At 43.5% G+C, this 20,678-nt stretch overlaps 3 protein-coding genes across 3 annotated transcripts in view; all 3 read right to left on the bottom strand.

Moving 5' to 3' along the window:
- Positions 1-657: 657 nt before the first annotated feature.
- On the bottom strand, positions 658-7,139 carry LOC123832422 (complement factor H-related protein 2-like). The gene is made up of 5 exons (XM_045860078.1): positions 6,992-7,139; positions 4,458-4,652; positions 3,159-3,335; positions 1,494-1,676; positions 658-1,050 (listed from the first exon to the last, which is right to left on the bottom strand). Exons 1-5 carry the CDS (start codon positions 7,122-7,124, stop codon positions 854-856), a joined length of 885 nt encoding a protein of 294 aa, XP_045716034.1. The 5' UTR covers positions 7,125-7,139; the 3' UTR covers positions 658-853.
- A 1,701-nt stretch (positions 7,140-8,840) lies between these two features.
- LOC123832406 (complement factor H-related protein 4-like) lies at positions 8,841-18,857 on the bottom strand. The gene is made up of 7 exons (XM_045860077.1): positions 17,667-18,857; positions 17,087-17,260; positions 15,528-15,722; positions 14,934-15,104; positions 11,950-12,126; positions 11,572-11,754; positions 8,841-9,190 (listed from the first exon to the last, which is right to left on the bottom strand). Exons 1-7 carry the CDS (start codon positions 17,734-17,736, stop codon positions 8,994-8,996), a joined length of 1,167 nt encoding a protein of 388 aa, XP_045716033.1. The 5' UTR covers positions 17,737-18,857; the 3' UTR covers positions 8,841-8,993.
- A 131-nt stretch (positions 18,858-18,988) lies between these two features.
- The window catches only part of LOC123832363 (complement factor H-like), a 59,882-nt gene continuing 58,192 nt past the window's right edge, over positions 18,989-20,678 (bottom strand). Inside the window, exon 13 of the mRNA XM_045860075.1 lies at positions 18,989-19,358. Within this exon, the coding sequence (XP_045716031.1) occupies positions 19,162-19,358 (197 nt within the window). The 3' untranslated portion in view covers positions 18,989-19,161. The remainder of the gene's footprint in view (positions 19,359-20,678) is intronic.

Raw genomic sequence — 20,678 nt, 5'->3', positions numbered from 1 at the left:
TGTGCGTATTTACTCTAAATGAACATATTTTGTTGTTCGAAGATGATACATGTTCAATACAGAAGACTGGGGGGAATACGGGACTGAACCCCAACTCCTACCCCCGTTGTCTCTACCTCCAACAGAGGTGTGGTAAGTGTGTCATTGCATGTCCTGCTGGTCTCTGCTCTGTAAACACGTGGTCATGGTTCACAGCATGTCATAAAAACATGTGAATGTGTGCATACTGATGCTGCGTTTTCATCAGGGCGTGTGCCACTGCGCGCAGTCATGCCCTGAATTGGAGCCCGCCTGCTCCGTGTGGCGTGTCTGAGAGCTTGCGTGCCCTGGGGGGACAGGCTGCAGAAGATCACGCCTGTCACCATCTCTGGTGAGTGTTTCGCTAGGACAGTAATAGCCGCAGAGATATTCTTGCCAACACAGGTGTGACATAGTTTGGTTTTTATGTGTTTGTGAAGTGATTACATTTTGAAGATAGAGACAAGCATTTTTTCCCATTTCCCATTGTTTTCCTCTGCAACAAGAGTCTCAAATGGCCTCAGAAGTTCCAGACAAAGTGTTGGGAAAGTTACTGGAGTGGTTGGGTGCAAGTGGGCCATAAAGGGGTGGCTTCTGATTTCTCACCACAGATGTTTGATGAACAGAACACACAGCATGGTGGTTTGCCACATTTTAATGAGATCCCTTTCAGAGTGATTCATTGGTCTTTCACATTATAATGGTATCAACATAAATTCTGATTATGAAGAGAAATGAGATATAATACACTTGAAAAATAGAGAATTGGATTAATATAAAATACTCTAAATGAATACGTGTATTTCAATTTTCAGACTGCAACATAACCATCGTTTCATTCACAAGTGGGATACGTCAGTTTTCCTGCCCGACACGTTACCCGGAATGCGGAAGGTGGTGACTTTGCACGATACCCAGGTCGGCAGGTGAACTCAACAGTATCGTCTGATTCCAAATAAAGTTTTTTGTCCTGTCTCCATCTCAACTGTATGTTATGCTTTCCCATCATTTCTTCTGATGTTACACATGCCTCTAAAGGTAAAAACAAGAAATGTAAAACATTAAGTGGTATACAAATTCTCAGTAGAGAAGTTTACACTGTCATGTAGAATCTTCTACACTGATCCAGGAACTCATTCTCAGAACCTTTTTCAATATGATTCATTGAAAAGCCATCCTGTAGATGTAAGTCATTTCAAACAATTCATGATGTAAACATGAGGTACTCTGTGTGATAACTAAACGTTAAATCAAAGTTCATAATACCAGTTATCATGTGTAGAGTTTCCATAAAAGAATCTTTGTTGGTCTTCCTGCTTAAGAATTTGTCATATGTTATTCACTCACGCATCACTATGAGAGAGTCAAGCATTCATCAGAATAGTGGTAACCCATGAAAGTTCTGGTATAAAGAGCAGAACATCACACTCTCTACACAGATTTCCCAGGACCCATGGGAACGGCAACGCACTTACCTAAACATTTGGGTGGTTCTGACCACTCTCCGTCACGACATGTTAGGATCCTGTTTCCCTGAAGTTTATAGTAGGCCTGGCATTTGTACTGCACTGAGTCTCCTGGAGCGTAGATGGCTGATGGGAATGTGGTGATGTCCCCATTGTCGATGGTTGGAGGGCGCCCACATTTTCTTCTAGAACCTACAGATATTACTTGATTTATTAAGAGACAAATCCATTGTATGGAAAACAGAGGAATGTAAAAATGGAGTACAATGTATAATATGAAGTCTTGTGTGAGTCTGAGGAAAGGATTCGATGGAGACAATCTAATCAGGCAGAGTGAGAAGCACAATGCTTTGCAGTTTCCCATGGATGTCTCGGTGGAGCTCGTGTGAACCAGAAGGACAGATGTGTGCTGCGTCCTATTCCGGTGCAGCACTGTTTACGTAATGACAGCACTGGGCAGACATAGTTCATGGCCACGGAAGGTTCCTTGTGCTCTCACCGATCATGCTGCAGTATCCTTTGGGCTCTAGGCATTTCATTTTCATTTGCATAAAAAAACCCTCCTTGCACAATTTTAAGAAACAAATTGGCAGAAGGTTAACTTCCTGGTTTGGAAGGATGGATTGGAAGCACGACTTCCTGCACTCCCTCTCCTGAGTCCAACTACAGCTCCCGGACAAGTTATATAAGCAATTATAAGACTGCAAATGGCCCTGACTGATGTGGCTCTGTTGGTTGGCCGTCATCCCGCAGTGCAAAAGGTTAGCGGTTCGATTCCGGGTCAGGGCACCTGCTTGCATGGCCTGTTCTGTCCCTGGTTGGAGACAACCTGTAGGCGTTGCTCTCCCACGTCCATGTCTCTCTCCCTCTTGTTCTCCCTCCTTTCCCCTCTCTCTACAAAATATAGTTTAAAAAATTATGCAAAGAAGTGCACAATAAACATGACGTAATGACAATATAACGAATGTTGATTAGATGATAAATGACAACCAAATTTCCCGCTAGAGTGGGAAGACACACAACGATGGGGACTGATCTCCGGAGGTGCTCCCTGCGCTTCAGGGAGCCGACTCTCTGGGTTCCCTTCTTCCAATGTAGCTACTGTTTTGTGTTCAGGCAAAAGCATAAGGAACTCCAACTCTGCTTTCCCTCCAGTATACGCCCAGTTTCCATATGGTTCCTTAATGAAGTGTTTTTCCATATTATAAAACATATCCTGGAAACAGAGATTTCACAGGTAGAGTTCTGACAGTGTGGATATTATCGATATTTTTGTGCTAGTTTTTAATGGTATGCATTTAATTTGGTCATTGTCAAGTAGATTTGTTTGCAGGCCAGGTGATTTCACAACTGTGATATTTCAACTATCACTCTGTATAAAATTTAATTTTATTGTCATGGTACCTCAACCGATTTTGCATAATTTCATTGTACACTGTCAGTTCATGTTGCTGAAACATGTAAGTGCCTTGCAACCATTTTCACTGTGTTCCTCATGAGCGTTCTCTAATTTTTCCTACATTTAATTTGTGGGAGGAGGCAAAATAATTTCCCAGTGATTATTATCCAGAGATTGGCACATCTGCTTAGACAGAATTGGAACCCTGAAACTACAGCCACTTCTCTATAAACTAAAAAAGAAGACAGGACCCTGGAGGACAGCATTTTACTTGCCGGTACGACTGCACGTCGGGGGCGTGGACCAGCCCCTTTCTCCACACGTGATGCTGCTCTGATTAAGGGGGAGGCTGTAGCCCTCATCACAGACAACTGGCACCGTGTCGCCTTCCTGATGGGTTTGTCCTGAAGATGCAGACCGACCACGTTCCACCCAAGGGAAGAAGCACTGTCCTGAAAGCCCAAGAGATGATTTCTATGCATTTCACACTGAGAAAGGTGTCACGTTTTGCAAACTTCACACACAAATAAAGTGCCAAAATTACTGTCTTAAAAAATGAGTTCATGCACGTTACCACTAATATGTAATGTCATTAATCATTGCTTAGGTATGAAATCATTTTTCCATTTGTGAAATTCCTTCAGATATCAAGAGAGTGATTGCGTTTTTTTCTCATTTGACTGACCAAGTTGCTTCCTGGAGGAGGAGGAGAGGACTCTCATTTCCTTTGTCTACCTGCCTCTTTAGTTCTTCCCTCTCCTAATTCTGCTTTCTTCGTGTCTCTGACCTCGCTGAGAAAGTAAGGCAGATGTAACTCGCAAAGATGCGACTACTGAAAAACACAAAAGGAAAATAGTAAAATCTACTTAAAAGATGAACAAAAAAAACAAATGAGCAAAATAGAACCAGAGGCATAGAAATAAGGAACAATCTGACAGTGAGTGAGGAGAGGGGAAGGGGGAGGGGGTAATGGAGGCGGGAAGGGGAGGGTGTAGTGAAGAAACTGGTACAAAGGACCGGGGACACAGAGGACAGGGTGGGGAGAGCCTGAGGAAGTGGGGGGATGGGCCAGGCAGGGAGAGTAATGGGGGGAAGAACTAGAGCAACTGTAATGGAAAAACAGTAAAAAATATAAAAACTAAAGACAACAAATATAAATAAAAATAAAAGCTTTACAAAAGCGCTTTCTGAATATCCAAAAGAGCAGCTCATTTTGAACAAGCATTACACGTAAAAACGGAACTGTGCTGAGAAAAATCTGTGTTCCTACACTTACCAAGTCAGGGTGTTTAAATTCAATATAAGCAGTTGTAATTACCGATCACCAATATTTGAAATGAAAAAAAAAACAAACCCTGGAGATATTCCACCAAGCGTGTATCTTACTTTTTGCTGATTCTGTGCCTGAAGAAAAACGGATCACACCTTTGCTGGCCCCTCTGGCCCCTGGCTTTGTCATTGTCTGCACCCCGGGGTCCCTCCCAGCCGCCCCTCCCCGTCTTGCCCCCCTGGCGGAATGTGCTGAGAAAATCCTGTGGACCAGGATTTTCCAGGCGGTCTGCCTGTTTACGCACTGAGACACCTGGGTGTTGGCGACCAGCCGTCCTCCGTGCAGGTTATTCGAGTCCAGAGCGACTGCGAAGGAGACGCAAAGCTGCGGTCGCAGGAGTAGTAGAAGTACCTCCCCGCGGCGACGGGGAAGGTCTGCTTGTATCTGTGCTCCTCATAAATGCTCCCGTGCTTTATTTCTGGAAAGTCACAAGTTCTCCCTGCAGAAAAAAACAATGGCATGCCACCTGAATGCATGATTCTTCTCAATCTGCATAATCCCGCGGGTACATTTATTGTTCTGTTGATCCCACTTTATCTGCTTGTGTTCCTGGTTGGAGAATAGGGACCATCTGTATGAAGAGTTCGAAGGGACTGGAGGACGTTGCGATGTTTAAGGTTCAAGTCCCTCAGAAGTATTTCCAAGATTAAAATTGGTCACACGGGAAAATGCAAATGCTGAGGGGGAGGATGCCAGGGGCTGAACCCAGTAACCCTGCCAGAGCTGAGGTGTCCCCTCTGCGGGGACGGTAGGACTGTCCCTAGTCCTCGGGTCACTTCCTGCTCTGCGTCCTCCTGTGTCTCCTGCACGCAGGCCCTCGGAAATCTGGGCCCAGTCCAGGCAACGATTTCTGTGACACATACGTGTGAGCTCAGTTTCGTATACGGATACGTGTGCATATGACTCAGTGGGACACTTTCAATGAAGCCGTGAAGAGAATTTGAATATAAAATGCTCATCAAGTGGAAAACATCAGCAACGCCACTACCACCAAGGTAGAATTACTGAGTTCTGATGAGTGTCCCCTGAAAACATGTATGTAGGCACAGAAACATTCTGGAGTGGGAACTGGAAACACGGTGTCTGATTAGCACTGTCCACTTAGGAAAATGTGTATGTGTCGTTGCACGCGCTCACTACGGCTGCCGTACACAGCACCACGGGATGGCGGCTTTAACCGCAGACATTGGTTCTTTTCACAGCTCTAGACAGTAACAGTCCAGAATGAAGGCATCAGCAGGGCTGGTGCCTCTCTCCTCGGTGTGTCCATGGGCGTCACGCTAATGTCTTCACACGGTCCCCGTCCATGAGTCTGTGGCCCGTGTCCACCAGTGGGCACACACCAGTCTGGTTGGATTGGGGCCCACGGTGGCGACCTGGGGTAGCTCAGGGACCTCTTTGCAGAGCTGACCTCTGCGCACAGCTGCACTCTGAGGTCTGAGGAGTCTGGGCCTCACTACTCCTGTTCTGGAGGGAGAGGACTGAGCCCCGCCCACAAGACACACAAAGGTGTTTCTCAGATTGTCTCTCCCCTCAGCCGAGATTCCTTTCTCCTGGAAAACAGGGCTGCAACCCAGCCTGCTACAGGGTGTGGAGTGCAAAGGTCACTGAGAAACAGTCACTAACAGAAATTGTGTTACATGGGATAGAGGCTTGGTTGCATGGTTGTTTTTTTTTGGGGGGGTGGGGAGAAGGTGGTAGAGAAGGAAATTGCTCCAATAGCAGCTGAAAAAGCAGGCAAAGCCCAGCAGGCAGCAAACTATTTGAATGAATCCCTCTCGCAGACGAAGGGATACAACTGAGAGATTCACAGTCTATTTCTAGACGGTGGCATGAACGGTCCTGAGGCACGTTAGGGGTTTTACTGACAGGAACTCAGGAACGTATTTGGTTTTAAAGGAAAGTAAAAGACTTTGAAAAGATATAATCATGGAGGATTTAGGAAGACGGTAGAGGAAGGAGAAAAACATAATTTTGTCAATAAAATCTTAAAGTTTCTATACATGCAATAAATGCTACTTGAACTAAAACACAAAATAAATTGCTTTCTAATGAAATGAATGTAAAGAAACTACCAATTATGTTGTTATAAGATATAATTTCTTAATATCTGGATTCCATATTAGAGATAATACAGACAATATTTTGCTATAAAAATGAGAACAAATCAGTGAAGAATAGAGATAATGCTATGAAAAGAATTTAGTGATTTACTCAATAGTTACCAGAGAACTCAGAAGTGTAATAAAAATTTATTGTAATTCTATTGGAAATTAAGAGTACATTTTACTTTTTGTTGAAATAAATATTTGTTTTTCCCAGCTGTCAGTTTTGTTGCAATATTAAATTGATTGCAATGCCAATTACTTTTATAGGTTTTTTAAGGTATAATAGAAATTGTAAATTGCATTTATTTGAATGATGATGTAATGAGTTTTCACATATGATTCTATAAGACATTCACCATAGGTAAGATGATGAGAATTCCACTGTTCCCAGAGGCTTGCTAAAGTTGAATGAACCCATTCAAATAATCTCTGTAAGGGCTTTTGAGAGTCCTTTTGCTGTGAAATGTAGGAAATAAAGTTAGTCATAATTTATTTTATTTTCCCTGGATGAGCATATGATAATCTTCCTGTAAGTTGTTCTCTGTTGTGAAGTCACAATACATAGTATTCCTATGAATAAATTCATTAAACCCAGAGACACAAGCAAGTAGGAATGACAAGACGTTGCAGGTTGGAGGGAGCTGAGTGTGCAGCTCTGTGTCCAGCTTACCTTGTGCATGAGCCCAGGAGGCCCACAAGGTGACAATGACACTGGCCAGGGACAGGAGCATGTTGGGCATCCCCAGACGATGTATTAACATGAATATCCCAGCCGTGCTCCGTGGGGTGTGAGTCTGCCTCATGAGCGGTTGTTAGTGTGAGCCTGAATTTCAGGGCACTGCCAGGAAACTAGTTTGTTGGGTTCACTTAATATCAAATTTCAGAGAGTTTTGCAAGATCTGTAAATTTCTGTTGAAAATTTCCCAATCTCTTCCAACTTCCTTTCCCCATTGTCCTTGCACAATATGCCTCAGTGATATTAACACACCTGCTCCAAAAGTGACACAAAACACTAATTTTTAAATTAAACAATTCTAGAAATGGCCGAGGTTCTTTCTTCACCCAGAGACGGAGTGGGAATAACTCCGAGTCCACGTCCCTGTAACTGTCCCTTGTCCTGTATGTGTCCTCACCCAGCCTCAGTCCTTCGGGTCTGTGAGCACCAACCCATGTGTCTGGACCCCACTCCAGCCTCTGTACCTTCTTGTCCATTGAAAAGCACCGCTTTTTTGGAAACCCTTAATACACTGTGGTGGATTGTGGTCGGCAGGATCCCTGTGTGTTGTGGCTGCTCGTGAACAAATACACAAGGACAACGAAAGTCCTGTGGAGAAAAAGGGACAGCATGGCCACTCTCTGAGAGAGACAGAGAGAGGGCAAGAGGGCCAGAGGCCTCCAGTCCCTGTCTGGACAGGCTTTTTTTGCTTTTCTGGGGACATTACATTGAGGATGGTCCTCATTTACTATGCACAGGTTCGCTGCAGGTGATTACCTTTTACAGACAACAAAGGACAGAATGTTGCTAATTACTTCAAAGAGAAGGATATTGCAGACCAAAGGGAAAAGTGGTCAAACCGGTCACACTTCATACTTGGGAAATTTAGCTCAGAATTTAGGAAGTGACAGTAAGCACTTGCTGCCTCAATTCAGGGTGAGGAAGTTTTAGCAAAAGCGTCTCATAGCAGTCTAGGTACAATGCAGGCCTGGTTCTGCATGAGAAAACTTCTCTGTGGGCGTGGTCCTGCGTTCCACTCACTCCCCACTGGTTTTTCACATGGAGGCTGAGCTACATTTCCACGCCACGCAAAACAGTTCCCTACAATGCACCACACTGCAGAGTGCAAGAGTTTCAGTGCATCCTGGGCATTGAGATATTCGTAACTGATTCCCTTTGAGGTGCCTTGTCATGTCAGGTGCACTACATTCAGAGGCTTACAGTAGAAACATGGGAGGTGTGAAGTCTAGCCCTGAGTGAACTGGAGACTGGTTACGAGACAGGGCTTTAATTTGACGGGAAGGTCAATGGTTTTTCATATGCCTTCACTATAAGCATGGAGAAAATGAAAGTTCAGTTCCTACATTTACTTTGCATTAAGTAAACTGTTCCATAATCAGGTAGTATAAGATTTGCAGCTTCAAAATAAGGTGTTGCTTTTGACAAATAGAAGAGCAACTGCCCGACACTGTGACACAGTCTCAACCACACGCAGGGGAACAGGAGGAAGGATGGATCTGTGTCACCCTCACAAACTCCTTCCCTGGTCCAGGGCCCCCTGCTGACAGCAGCAAGGGGACAGAGTGACAGGCCTCTTCTCACTCACTGCTTTACCATCTAACGTTTTCATTGTGTTAGCTCACCCAGTAAATCTGAAGCTCACATGTGTTCACTGTTAAACCTCCAATCCAAGATGCACAAAGCCACACTGTCATCCATACTGAGTTCATTAATCTCTAGGCAACTAGTCCAGTCCTTGAAATAGTGAATAATGATTGTCTTGGTACAAGTGTAAATAATGACACAGTTTATTTTACCACCTTTGGGAGAAGATTAGGCTGAAAGCTCGGACTACTGTATTGTATTGATTTCCCTAAAATAAGGTAGGAAAGAGCAGGAAATGACAGAAAATCTTTAGCAAGCGTTGAGGCAGTGTGGGTGGCTGGTGGAAGAGCCTTCATTCACATCTGGGAAACTGCACTGTCCCTTCCCCACATACGGCTTTAAATGACTGCTCTGATGTCACTGCACTGTGTCCTGGTTTACACGAAAACTGAATGATATCTCCTCTTTTTACGTAGTGTGTCTTGTCCCCTTTCGTTTTAAACTGTATGTTATTTTCATTCAGGATTTCTTCAGATATGACACAGGGATCTGAAAGTAGAAAAGGAATAAAAACAATGAATAATCTTTGTTTTTGTGGACTAATGATGCTTCAACTCAGTGAATAGTTGAGGACAACACAAGATGATCATGTAATCTCAATGGTAATATATTGATGTTTGTATGTTTTCTGTTATGTCCACAATGTGGAAAGAGAACTAAAGAAAATCACAAGCTTTCTAATAAAGAATCTACCATTAAAATACACTTACCCACAGAAATGTACATAAATCATCTCTATATCTGTCTATCTACCCGATGATCCATTACACCTTATCTATCTATCTATCTATCTATCTATCCATCTATCTATCTACCTGTCCTTTATCATCTTCTACTTGCTCAAGGTCAAGACAGGCTGCAGAGCGGCACAGTTATACACATAGTGTGGATTTGAATTTCAACTTGTTGTGATCAAATTTCTCTACCTTTCTATATCCCTGTGTCTTCTTGCATAAAATCTGTATATTTCCATTTTTGAAATGTTTTGTGACATCAGAGTTTCTAGTTCATTGCTACTGCAATGTGACTGCAAGCAGAATTTCATATGTTACAATATTGTTGTAGATCTTGTCTCTTTTCTGTAAACAAGCTGCTACTGCATTGTAGAAATTAGTACATGTGAGTAACTTTAACTTTCTTCTGTTGAGTGTGCTGGGGAGGTGTTGGAGAATAAGATTATATAGCTTTCAGGGGTGCGATTCTCTGCCACATCATCTGGTGTCCACCTTCCTAAGTCAAATCTTTTCCTGTCACCAGGTAGTTGAACCCCTTTCCCTTTGTACCCCCCCTTGTCCTATCCCTCTAGAACCACTATACTGTTGTCTGTTCACTAGTTTCTGTTTGTTGTTTTTCTAGTTTGTTCATCCATTTCTTTCAGTTTTATGTCCCATGTATGAGTGAAACCATGGTGTTTATGTCCTTTTCTGTCTGACATTTCACTCGCATGATATTCTCAATGTCCCTCCAGGTTGTCACAAATGTCAGTGTTTCATCTTATAGCTGCGAGGTATTCCATTGACACGTGTACGCATCTTTATCCAATCATATACCAAAGTTTGAACACACCGTGGGCTCCTCTGTCTCTTCTGTTCACACAGTGTTTTGCATTCTAGTTCCACCATCACTGACATTGGTGAGGCCTTAGAAATAGCTCCAATTATGTTCCCACACATCCCATTAACTCTTACATGATGAAGATTCATAAAAATTCACATCACTTGGGATATGCATAGGTTTTCAAAGTCTAATAAACATTCTCATGCATGTTAATAACCAAAAGTATGTACTATATGAGGTCTACAACCTCCAAACATCCATTCCAGGAATTTCCTTTCTGCTTTTCTATTGAACTTTTCTTTACTTTTACTGAGTTTTAGTCAGAGAGGGAGGGAGGAATAGAGGGGAGAGAGAAATTTCATCAGTGGCCCCCTGCACACATCTGGGGACATATATGACCTGACTTGGATACAACACTTGAAATTTCCAATCAGTGACTCAGAATACAGGCTGACTTCTCTGTCACAGAATTGCTTTTGTGTCCTCAGATGACGATAACTGGTTCCCATTCTCAGTGTTTGGAGAAAGGAATGCCTGTGCTGTGAATCACATCTTAGACTTGTCATTCAAAGGTGAGGTTGAGAATTTATCTTGGAATTTCAACACCTTTTTTCCCCTAAACTCTAGTTGGGAGCTATTTCTAGATGACTCTGACTTGTGGGTGTGCAGTCAATCTCCAGTGCTGCCACTTCCAGGGTCAGGAGCACTGATGTTGCTACAAATCCCATAGAAGGGGACACATACACGGGATTTCCATTACATGTGGAATCTAATGAAGAAAATAAACTAAAAAGTGGAGACAGACTCTTGGATATAGAGAACAGACTGAGAGCTGTCAGAGGGGAGGTGGTTGGGGGCTGAGTAGACTCATGGACATGGACCACAGGATGTTAATTTCCAGAGAGAAGAGAGGTGAGGTGAGCTGGAACAGGGTAAAAGGAGGATGAATGGTAAATGGATGGTGGATGACTCAAGGTTGTGAATACAATGTAATCTACAGATGATGTATCATAGAATTGTATACCTGAAACCTGTAATAATTTTATTAACCAACTCACCCCAATAAAAGCATTAAAAAAGGCAAAAAAATCAGCATGTCTGAACCTTCCTGTTTTAATGAAACTTTGTCATTGTTTACTTGGTAATTTTCCTAGCATCTGGCCTTACAAGTGAGTGTTAGAATGTCCAACCTCCGTCAGGACAGCTGTCTGAGAACACAGTCTAGAGTACCCCTGCAGGAGTGCTGGAGTATGTATGAGCACTGAAACATTACTATATTTTTCTCAGGATCCGGAAGAATATGGAGAGCTTACCTAGACATTTTGGGGGTTCGGACCACTTAGCATTACTGCAGGTTACATATTTAGGACCCTGAAGTTCATAGTAGGCCTGACATTGGTATTCAACTCTTGACCCCGGAGGGTAGGCAGCCAGTGGGACGGAGGTGATGTCTCCATTGCCAACAGCTGGAGGAGGCCCGCACTTTTCTGCAGATTCTAAAAAATAGCATTTTCAATGTTAGGAAAAATTCGTAGTTTTATTGGAGGCTATGTAAATAAAGCTCTACAGGAACTCTGAAGTCCTGCACTGTAAGCCTGTGACTTAAAAGTGTGGTTGATAATTTCCCTCAAATGAACACTGTTTCAACAGACTTTTCATGACGAGGGAAACACTGGAATGAAAGAACTTACTGAAGCAGCTTGGCAAGTGTGACCAGCCGTCCTCCCCACACACCATGGTGCCTGAGGTGCGTCCATCTCTGGTTTCGTACCCATACAGGCACTGGTAGTCCAGCGTGTCATTAGGCCTAAAAGCTTTTCCAGTGATGATGGCTGTTGCATTCTCAAACAGTGGCATGTCACAATGTTCTAGAGGGAAGAAGAGTGGACAGTTGCATGTCTAAGGCCATACCATGGATAATGCAGCAAGGAGACCTTCTTCTGGGGGAAATCACCATGACCCTAAGTGTGTGTGACTCCAGTGGAGTATGACTTGAACATGCTCTGACACCCAGCGTCACTCTGTGCAGGAGCACCTACCGCAGATCTCCCTGTGCATCGCTTTCCCGTCACTCAAAGCCTGTAAACATACAGTGGGAACATTTGGTCACTTCTGTTTTTTACCTGCATGTCACTGGCTGTTACTGAATTACCTTATCATAATGATATGATATTGCCATTTTCAGGACGATGAAATTCTTAATGTCCGAGGTAATGTACGTGTTTACATACGAGACTTACTGAGAGATACTAGGGGTGCGTATCTTAGAGTAAAACCGAAGAGGTCAGGTACACAGTCCATGTGTATGCATAGAGTGCACCCTCTCATCCTCATGATTGCTATAACAGAAAATCAATCAAGATTGAGTATAACAATCCATAGCAAAGGGTCCTGTTTTTCACTAAAGAGAGTCCATGACAAGCACAGAAATGGAAAACAATATTTTATAATGTAAGAATGAATATCAGGCAAATCAGCCAGTTTGCCAGGTGACATTGAGATAATAAACTTTAGAGTTGTATTTGGTATTTTTCACTTAGGACACTGTTTAGGATGCTTATCTAACTCGAATCTAATAACATGTATAATTATCATTGCCAATGTCATGCTGTGTGGAAAAGGAATGGATGGGAACTTTGGTATCAGTGGAATTTTGGATATGAAATTGTACAGGAATAACTGTTAAATTTAACATGTGGTTGGTCCTACAATATCTGAGCGGGGAGAAAGGACCTGGGTCAGTGGTACTGAGGTTTGTCACACAGAGAGGTTTCCTCTGTCCTTCCCCATGCCCTCGTGGGAATAAGGAAAATCTCAGCACGTGTGAGATTGTGGGTGTCACAGAGGGTTAGTACATTAAGACTCTGAGCAAGAGATCAGGTAGAAGGGGTTGGTCACTTTAAAATATGAGGAAGGGGATGAGAAGAGTGTGCCAGGTGACAACACAGTAGGTGTTGTCAGTATGCCCATCAAGCTCCCTAAGGAGTCCCTCCCCCATGGGCTTGCTGTACAAGAGTCACAATGAATGAATGGAAAGAGATGGATGACACCCTTCCCTGGTAGCAACCCCTCTACACACAGAAGTGTGTGTCAGCCCCCCGTGTTAACTGCTGTCTCCAATATTTACCTATCTTCTCACCCCTCTAGTGTTGGTGCATTTTTACATACAGCAGTCCCCTCCACAACGTGCACATGCTGACAGAGAATGGGTGGGAGTCATTTATTCACTATGCAAATGGGCTGAGAGGGCTGTCACCTTGCCTTAGTGGATATCTGCATATCACCATCCCCTTGTCTCTCTTGCACAGTGACCGAGTTTTGTTCCTACCTACGTGTAGGTGTCTCTGGAAAAGGACCGACTGCCCAGCCTTCCCTGAGCTTGTGGCTGTGGAACTCAGACGTGGTCTCCATCAGAGAAGGAAAGGTTTCAGACTGAGAGGAGCACTAACCTCCCCTGGAGGTCAGCTGGAACATTTCTTCCCCACCCCCCCATGTCTCTAGCCTCCTCCTTGCTTCCAAAAAACCAACCCAAAGTCCTGAGGCCACTGTCCTTTGGTGACCATGGAATGGAGAACCACAAGTTGGTGAGAAGAGACTAGGGAGAAGCCTGGACCCAAAGAACACAGGGCCAACTTTGCTTTTGAACTTCTAACCTTAGTAGTTTAATTTGGGGAAATAAGCCTTTGCAGTTTAAATCCCAGGGAATTGATCAGTCTGTAAATACATTAAACAGATTCCTACTGAGTCTCCTCCCATGCCATCTAACATCAGATGGAGATCTTGTCACTCCCACAGATTCCTCCTACACATCCTCTCGTCCCCATTTCTACACATGCCCCTGGAGTACCGTCGTCCCACTGTCTGGACTGTCCTATCAGGGACTGTGGGCCATTCCTGGGGAGCAGCCTCAGAGCAGCTTCCCATCAGTGCAGACTCGGCCCTTCCCCCACGGGAACCTCCCAGGGCTCTCCCTGCAGGTCTGCTCCTTTTCACTCAGGGCTTCCCGGTTGGACTTGAACCACTTTTCCTCCTCTCCGCTCTGTTTGCACTGCACTGGCCATCAGTGGTCCTCAAATACACAGAATTCCTTCCTTGCTTAAGTCATTTCACTCGAACATCATCTCTCTCTGAAAGTTGATTTATAATACAATGTCCATAAAATGGATTTTCTATAGTTCAAAGAACATCCACGAAACAACTTACAGATTCCTGTCAACTTAATATGTGAAAGCCAGTCATAACTGCCATGAGAGAGTCCAAATTTATTACATCCTAGGACTAATACATGTATATTATATGTAAAATGTTTGTGATATGTATATGACTTTGGGCAGTGTATTTATTTATAATTTCAACTTATTTTAAATTCCTTTTCAATGAACAAATTAGCATGCTTTCAATGTAAATACTAAAGTGGCTTTAATCTGTTTAACTTAACATTTAGTGACTTTCATAAGGTATAGTCCTATTGTTATTTAACTCAGTAAAGTAACATAATTTACTCCTGATGAAAAATTAAAAACTATTTAGACACAATTAGAATGGAAACATGTTTATGTCTTCAAGACAAAGAAGACTTAATGCATCAGCTTAAGGTTTGGTACATAAAGCTTTCTGCAGAGATATGTGTGGGTTCCAGAAAGTCACAGATTGGTCCCCAGAGCGGTTTACTTACTGAGGCAAGAGAGAGAAGAGGACCAGCCATTCTCTGTACATGTGAGCATGCTCTGGGGGCTTCCATGGCTGTAACCAGGATTGCAGAGGGGTTCCACAGTTTCACCCTGTAAATATGTCTTTCCATTGCTTGCAGAGTGTCCATGCTCCAAATTATTGACCACACATTTTCCTGAGAATGGGAAAATGATCATAAAAACAACCCCATCAATTTGGTCAAAGGAATACATTAAAATGTATCTTTAGGATATTTAAGTGAGAATGATTAGCATCCCCTAAGACGTAGTTGAAGAAAAACTAAAGCCTCTACCAACAGTGTTTTAAAAAGCAAAGTCAATATTAAATAGGATTTATCTGTAGTTTTCACAATTAGAATATGTATAAATGTCATAGATATTCTTGTAGAGTCCATTTTTCTGTCTCATACTTTTAATGAAAAACCTCCAAGAAAACAAACAAGCTACATTGGTTGTCCTGCTCTCAGAACTCAGCCCTCCATCTTATCTTGGTCACACAGCTCCATCATTCTGCCTGGTGTGATTCCCCTCCTCTCTGAAGGGTCCCCACGGGCACAGGGAGGAAGAGGTTTACTTACGGACACATGGCTCTTTAGGAGTCCATCCCTCTGGTGTACAAGTGATATGGCCCCAGTAGTCTTTTGTAGGCGGCAAATAGTTTTCATCGCAGGAGTAGTAAAACCACTTTTCCAGAGGAGCGGGGAAGTGTGATCTGTATAAGACTTCCGCATAGAGGACTCCATGCTTTATGTCTGGAAACTCACATGGGTTAACTTGAAATAAAAACAAACAAAAACAATATAAGTCATGTTTTCCTGTAATAGAATCTACTGAGTGATAAATGGTTTCCTTGATGAATTATGTTTTTAACATAGTTGCACTCATTGCATTAGGGTTTCTAGGACAAGGAAGGTTGTAAACTCAGATGATGTAAAGAACACGCGTTTCTGGTCATTTCACGACATGTGCACACTCGGAGTCCGTCTGTTGTGCACCTGCAACAACACAGTGCTTCCTCTCAGTTCTGTCTAGGTGAGCACATGGACACTCTCCTCGTGGTGGTCATGCTCACTGAGGTCTGTGTCACGGTGATGCCAGCATCCTCTCTAAGGGCATCACACTGTCACATTCATGTGGACATTTGTCCTGAACTGACACTGAAGTCATTGACCTCCTATTAGCATTATTTTGTTTTTCACTCATGGAGTGTCCAGCTGCACCATGGACGCCTCTTCAGGGAACTGATACGTGAGCAAGAGGAACTTGAGGGTGGAGGCAGAAAGCTCTTGGAAGGAAGCCAAAGAAACATCCCCAGAAGTAAATGCCCTGCTGAACTGAGTGGCACTTTGTGACATGTGATGGTGTCAGAAAATCAACTTCGTCTGCAACATTGCTCCCAGAGAGAAGGAGCCCACTGCCCCCACCTTTGAGTGTGGGGTGGACTTAGGGACCATCTTCTAAAGGTACAAATGGTCAAGGTGACAATGTGTGAGCACATCATAAAGTACGTGGAGTTGTCCTTCTTGTGTCTCAGATCACTCACCCTGGGGACATTAGTGCCACTCAGGCTCCTATGGAGACTCCAGGTGTTAAGGCCCTGAAGTCCCTGCACCACCAGGGAGGTGCCCACTTGGAAGCAGGTCCCAGCTGCACCCAGCCCTCAGCCCACACTCTGGGCCAGTGTCCCAGTGCCGCCCAGAGAGTGAGGGGGAACTAGGGGGCTGAACCTCTCCCCAGGGCTGACCCTGTGACCCTGAGTCAGGAGAGAGCAGTTTTTCTCAGTCAGTATTTATTGGAAATTTGTACAAAGGAATAAATACCTAATATGCTTGTTTTTATACAATATGAGCCTTATCCAATGTTTCAGTTTGGTTGCTACAAGCATATCAGTTACAGAAATAATTAGACATACATGCACATATTTAATATTGAATAGCAAAACTTAAAAGTTCCTCAGTTATAATATATGACTCTATCCTTTTTATAATTGGCTACTTTGAAAAGCAGAGAATGTTATAAAATCCTCTGCTTTCCGTTCTCCATAGTCAATGATGGTGACTTCTTATGTCCCCAATTTTATGTTTAATAGAAGTAATTTCAGAATTAGGAAGCAGATAATGATTTGAATGGAACTTACGGCTACATCTGGGAGGAGGTGCCCAGCCTTCTTCAGTGCACTTTGTTGTATTTCCGTGGGAGGAGTGGTAAAGGCCATTGTCACAGCTGTATGTGATTACATCTTCCAGTCTGTATTTGGTCCTGAGAGGTGCGTAGACACCATTGGCAATAGCTGGAGGATCACAGGTTGTTTCTGAAAAGAGAAAGGACAGGTGGATAATGCAGAAATCACTGTCCAGGAAAAGAGTCAAGTCCATGAGAACAGAGCAAATGTCATGACTCCCCCAGACAATTTGGGATCATCTAGCTTTCCTGTCACCCATTTCCCAGTCAAATTTTCATGAGCATATTCACACGACTCTCTAATATCTGTGCAGAGGCTTTCAGCCTGTAGAACACAGAAGACAGAAAACTATTTATTTTATTTGCCCTGGAGATGAATATATGACAATCTTCCTATAAGATACTCTCTGCTGTGAAGTCACAATACTCACTGTTCCAATGAGTAGGTTCATTAAACCCAGAGACACAAGCAAGTAGGAATGACAAGAAGTTGCAGGTGGGAGGGAGCTGAGTGTGCAGCTCTGTGTGCAGCTTACCTTGTCCATAAGTCCAGGAGACCCACAAGGTGACAATGACATTGACCAGGGACAGCAGCATGTTGGGCATCCCCGACGGTGTATCAACACGAATAATCCAGCCGTGCTCTGTGCGTTGTGACTCTGCCTCATGAGAAGTTGGTAGTGTGAGCCTGAATTTAAGGGCACTACCAGGATGCCAGTTTGTTGAGGTCACTTAGTGAAAATCAAAGTTCAGAGAGTTTTGCAAGATCTGTACATTTTTGTTTATGATTTCACAATTATTTCTTGATTACATTTTCTCATTGTTCTTATGAACAATAAGAACAATATTCTATGGAATAGAATTCCATATTCCATGGAATATTGACACAGAGGCAAAAAAGGCAATATGAACCACAAGGTTTTAAAATAAACAACTCTTGAAAAGGGCGAGGTTCTTTCTCCACCCAGAGGTGGAGTGGGAATAACTCTGAGTCCACATCCTTGTAATTGTTCCTTGTCCTGTATGTGTCCTCACCCAGCCTCAGTGCTTAGGGTCTGTGAGTACCAACCCATGTATCTGGACCCACTCCAGCCTGTGTAACTTCTTGTCCATAGAAAAGCACTGATTTTTTTGTGAACCTTTAATAGACCACATCAGAGAGTGCAAGAGTTTCTGTGCATCCTGGGCACTGAGACATTGGTAACCAATGTGCTTTGAGGTACCTTGTCATTTAAGGTACACTACATTCAGAGGCTTACAGTAGAAAATTAGGGAAGAATGAAGTCTCACCCTGAGAAGTAGTTTGACTAATATACTTCTGCTCAACTGTAATTTGGAGACTGGTTTTAAGACACTGCTTTCTATTTGGTGGGGACTTTAAATGTTTTTTAAATGCTTTCACAATAAGCATCGAGAAAATAAAAATTCAGTTCCTTTATTAAGTTAGCATCAGGTATATTGTTCCATGACTGGCTAGTATAAGATTTGCAGCTTCAAAATAAGGTGTTGCTTTTGTCAAATAGAAGAGCAACTGCCCGACACTGTGACACAGTTCCAACCTCACTCAGGGGAGCAGGACGAAGGATGGATCTTTGTCACCCTCACAAACTCCTTTCCTGGTCCAGGGACCCCCTGCTGACAGCAGCAAGGGGACAGAGTGACACGCCTGTTCTCACTCACTGTTTTACCATCTAACGTTTTCATTGTGTTGGCTCCCCCAGTAAATCCTAAGCTCACATGTGTTCAGTGTTAAACCTCCAATCCAAGATGCACAAAGCCACACTATCATCCATACTGAGTTCAATAATCTCTAGGCAACTAGTCCAGCCCTCAAAATGGTGAATAATGATTGTCTTGGTACAAGTGTAAACAATGACACAGTTTATTTTACCACCTTTGGGAGAAGATTAGGCTGAAAGCTCAGACTAATGTATTGTATTGATTTCCCTGAAATAAGGTAGAAAAGAGCAAGAAATGACAGAAAATTTTTAGCAGGCATTGAGGCAGTGTGGGTGGCTGGTGGAAACGCGTTCATTCACATCTGGGAAACTGCATTGTCCCTTCCCAACACACGGCTTTAAATGACTGCCCTGATGTCACTGCACTGTGTCCCGGTTTACACGAAAACTCAATGGTATCCCCTCTTTTTACGTAGTGTGTCTTGTCCTTTTGCCCTTTAAATTGTATGTTATTTTCATTCAGGATTTCTTCAGATATGATACAGGGATCTGAAAGTAGACAAGGAAATAAAAACAATAAATAATCTTTCCTTTTGTGGACAATGAGGCTTCAACCCAGTGAATAGCTGAGGACAACATAAGATGATCATGTAATCTCAATGGTAATATATTGATGTTTGTATGTTCCTGTTATGCCCACAATGTGGAAAGAGAACTAAAGAAAATCACTATCTGGGGTGCTAAGATGCTGTCGGAGTAGGAAGGAGCAGATTTGGCTTCCCTCTGCTCAGGGGAGAAATTCCTGACCGATCTATGGAGTAGAGAAGCAATCAACCAACATACTTCAGCATATGTGAAAATAAGGTACCAAGGATTGTGGCGGAACCGAAAAGCTGGACCTTAAGAAGAGTGCTGCAACAAGGTAGGGCCCCGGGGACCAGCGTGTGGTCCGTGGGCTGCAGCCCCAGGCCCAGGGCCCACTGCTGTGTTTGCCACAGACTCCTTGGGAGAGAGCCGGGACAACTGCTCCCTCCCCAGCCAAACAAGGTCTGAGCGGCACTGGGAGGAATCCAGGTGCTAGCAAACACACAAGGGCTGTGAGCACCTTTGGAGGCTGTGGACACCGGAGAGCCTGGGTCGAGCAGCAGGCCGGGACCCCCACAGTCACTGGTCTGGCTAGAGAGTTTGGTGGCAGGAGAAGCTGGGCCACTGTGGGGAGTGGCAGGCTTGAACAGGAGGAATTTCTCAAGAGGAAGGAGTGAATAGACAGACACTGTTTGGGGAATTCTCCTAAAGTGATCAGTTGCTCCAGCCTCCCTGCCACCCAACTGTGGGTGCAAGGGCGTGCGGGCGCACATGCAGGGAGAGCATCCCCTTACCCCAGTCCACAGCAGTAACCCTGGGGAAAGACCTGATTCCCACACCCGGGGCGCAAGGCTGAGGAGCCAGTGCAAGCTCCACAGGCCGAGGAAGAAAAGCCATACCAATCACCCCTCAGCCTGCAGCCTGCTGCAGCCAGCAAGAGCAGAAAATCCAGTTTGGCCACTTTGAAACCAAGAGACTTTTTAATTTGATTCTATTTTTTTTAACAATTTTTAATTCTTTAATTTTTATTGTTTTTATTCTCTTTTGATTTCTTTTTCCTCTTTTTCCTGATTTCTTGCTTTATTCCTTCCTCCTTCCTTTCCTCCAATTTTATCTCTTCTTCCTTCCTTCCTTCATCTGCCTTTTCTATTTTTACTTTTTAAAATTTTTTCTAAATACTTACAAGTGAGACAAAATCCTGGATCTGTGAAAAGACCAAAGTTGAACCAAAGAAGGAGCACCACAACAGCTGGGACAGTGAGATAAATTTCACTCTGCTATTAC

Source organism: Phyllostomus hastatus, unplaced genomic scaffold (genome assembly GCF_019186645.2).
Source record: "Phyllostomus hastatus isolate PE091 unplaced genomic scaffold, TTU_PhHast_1.1 phas_contig_148, whole genome shotgun sequence".
Lineage (NCBI taxonomy): Eukaryota > Metazoa > Chordata > Mammalia > Chiroptera > Phyllostomidae > Phyllostomus > Phyllostomus hastatus.
Note: the sequence above shows the minus strand (reverse complement) of the source record. Positions and strands in the feature narration are given on the sequence as shown.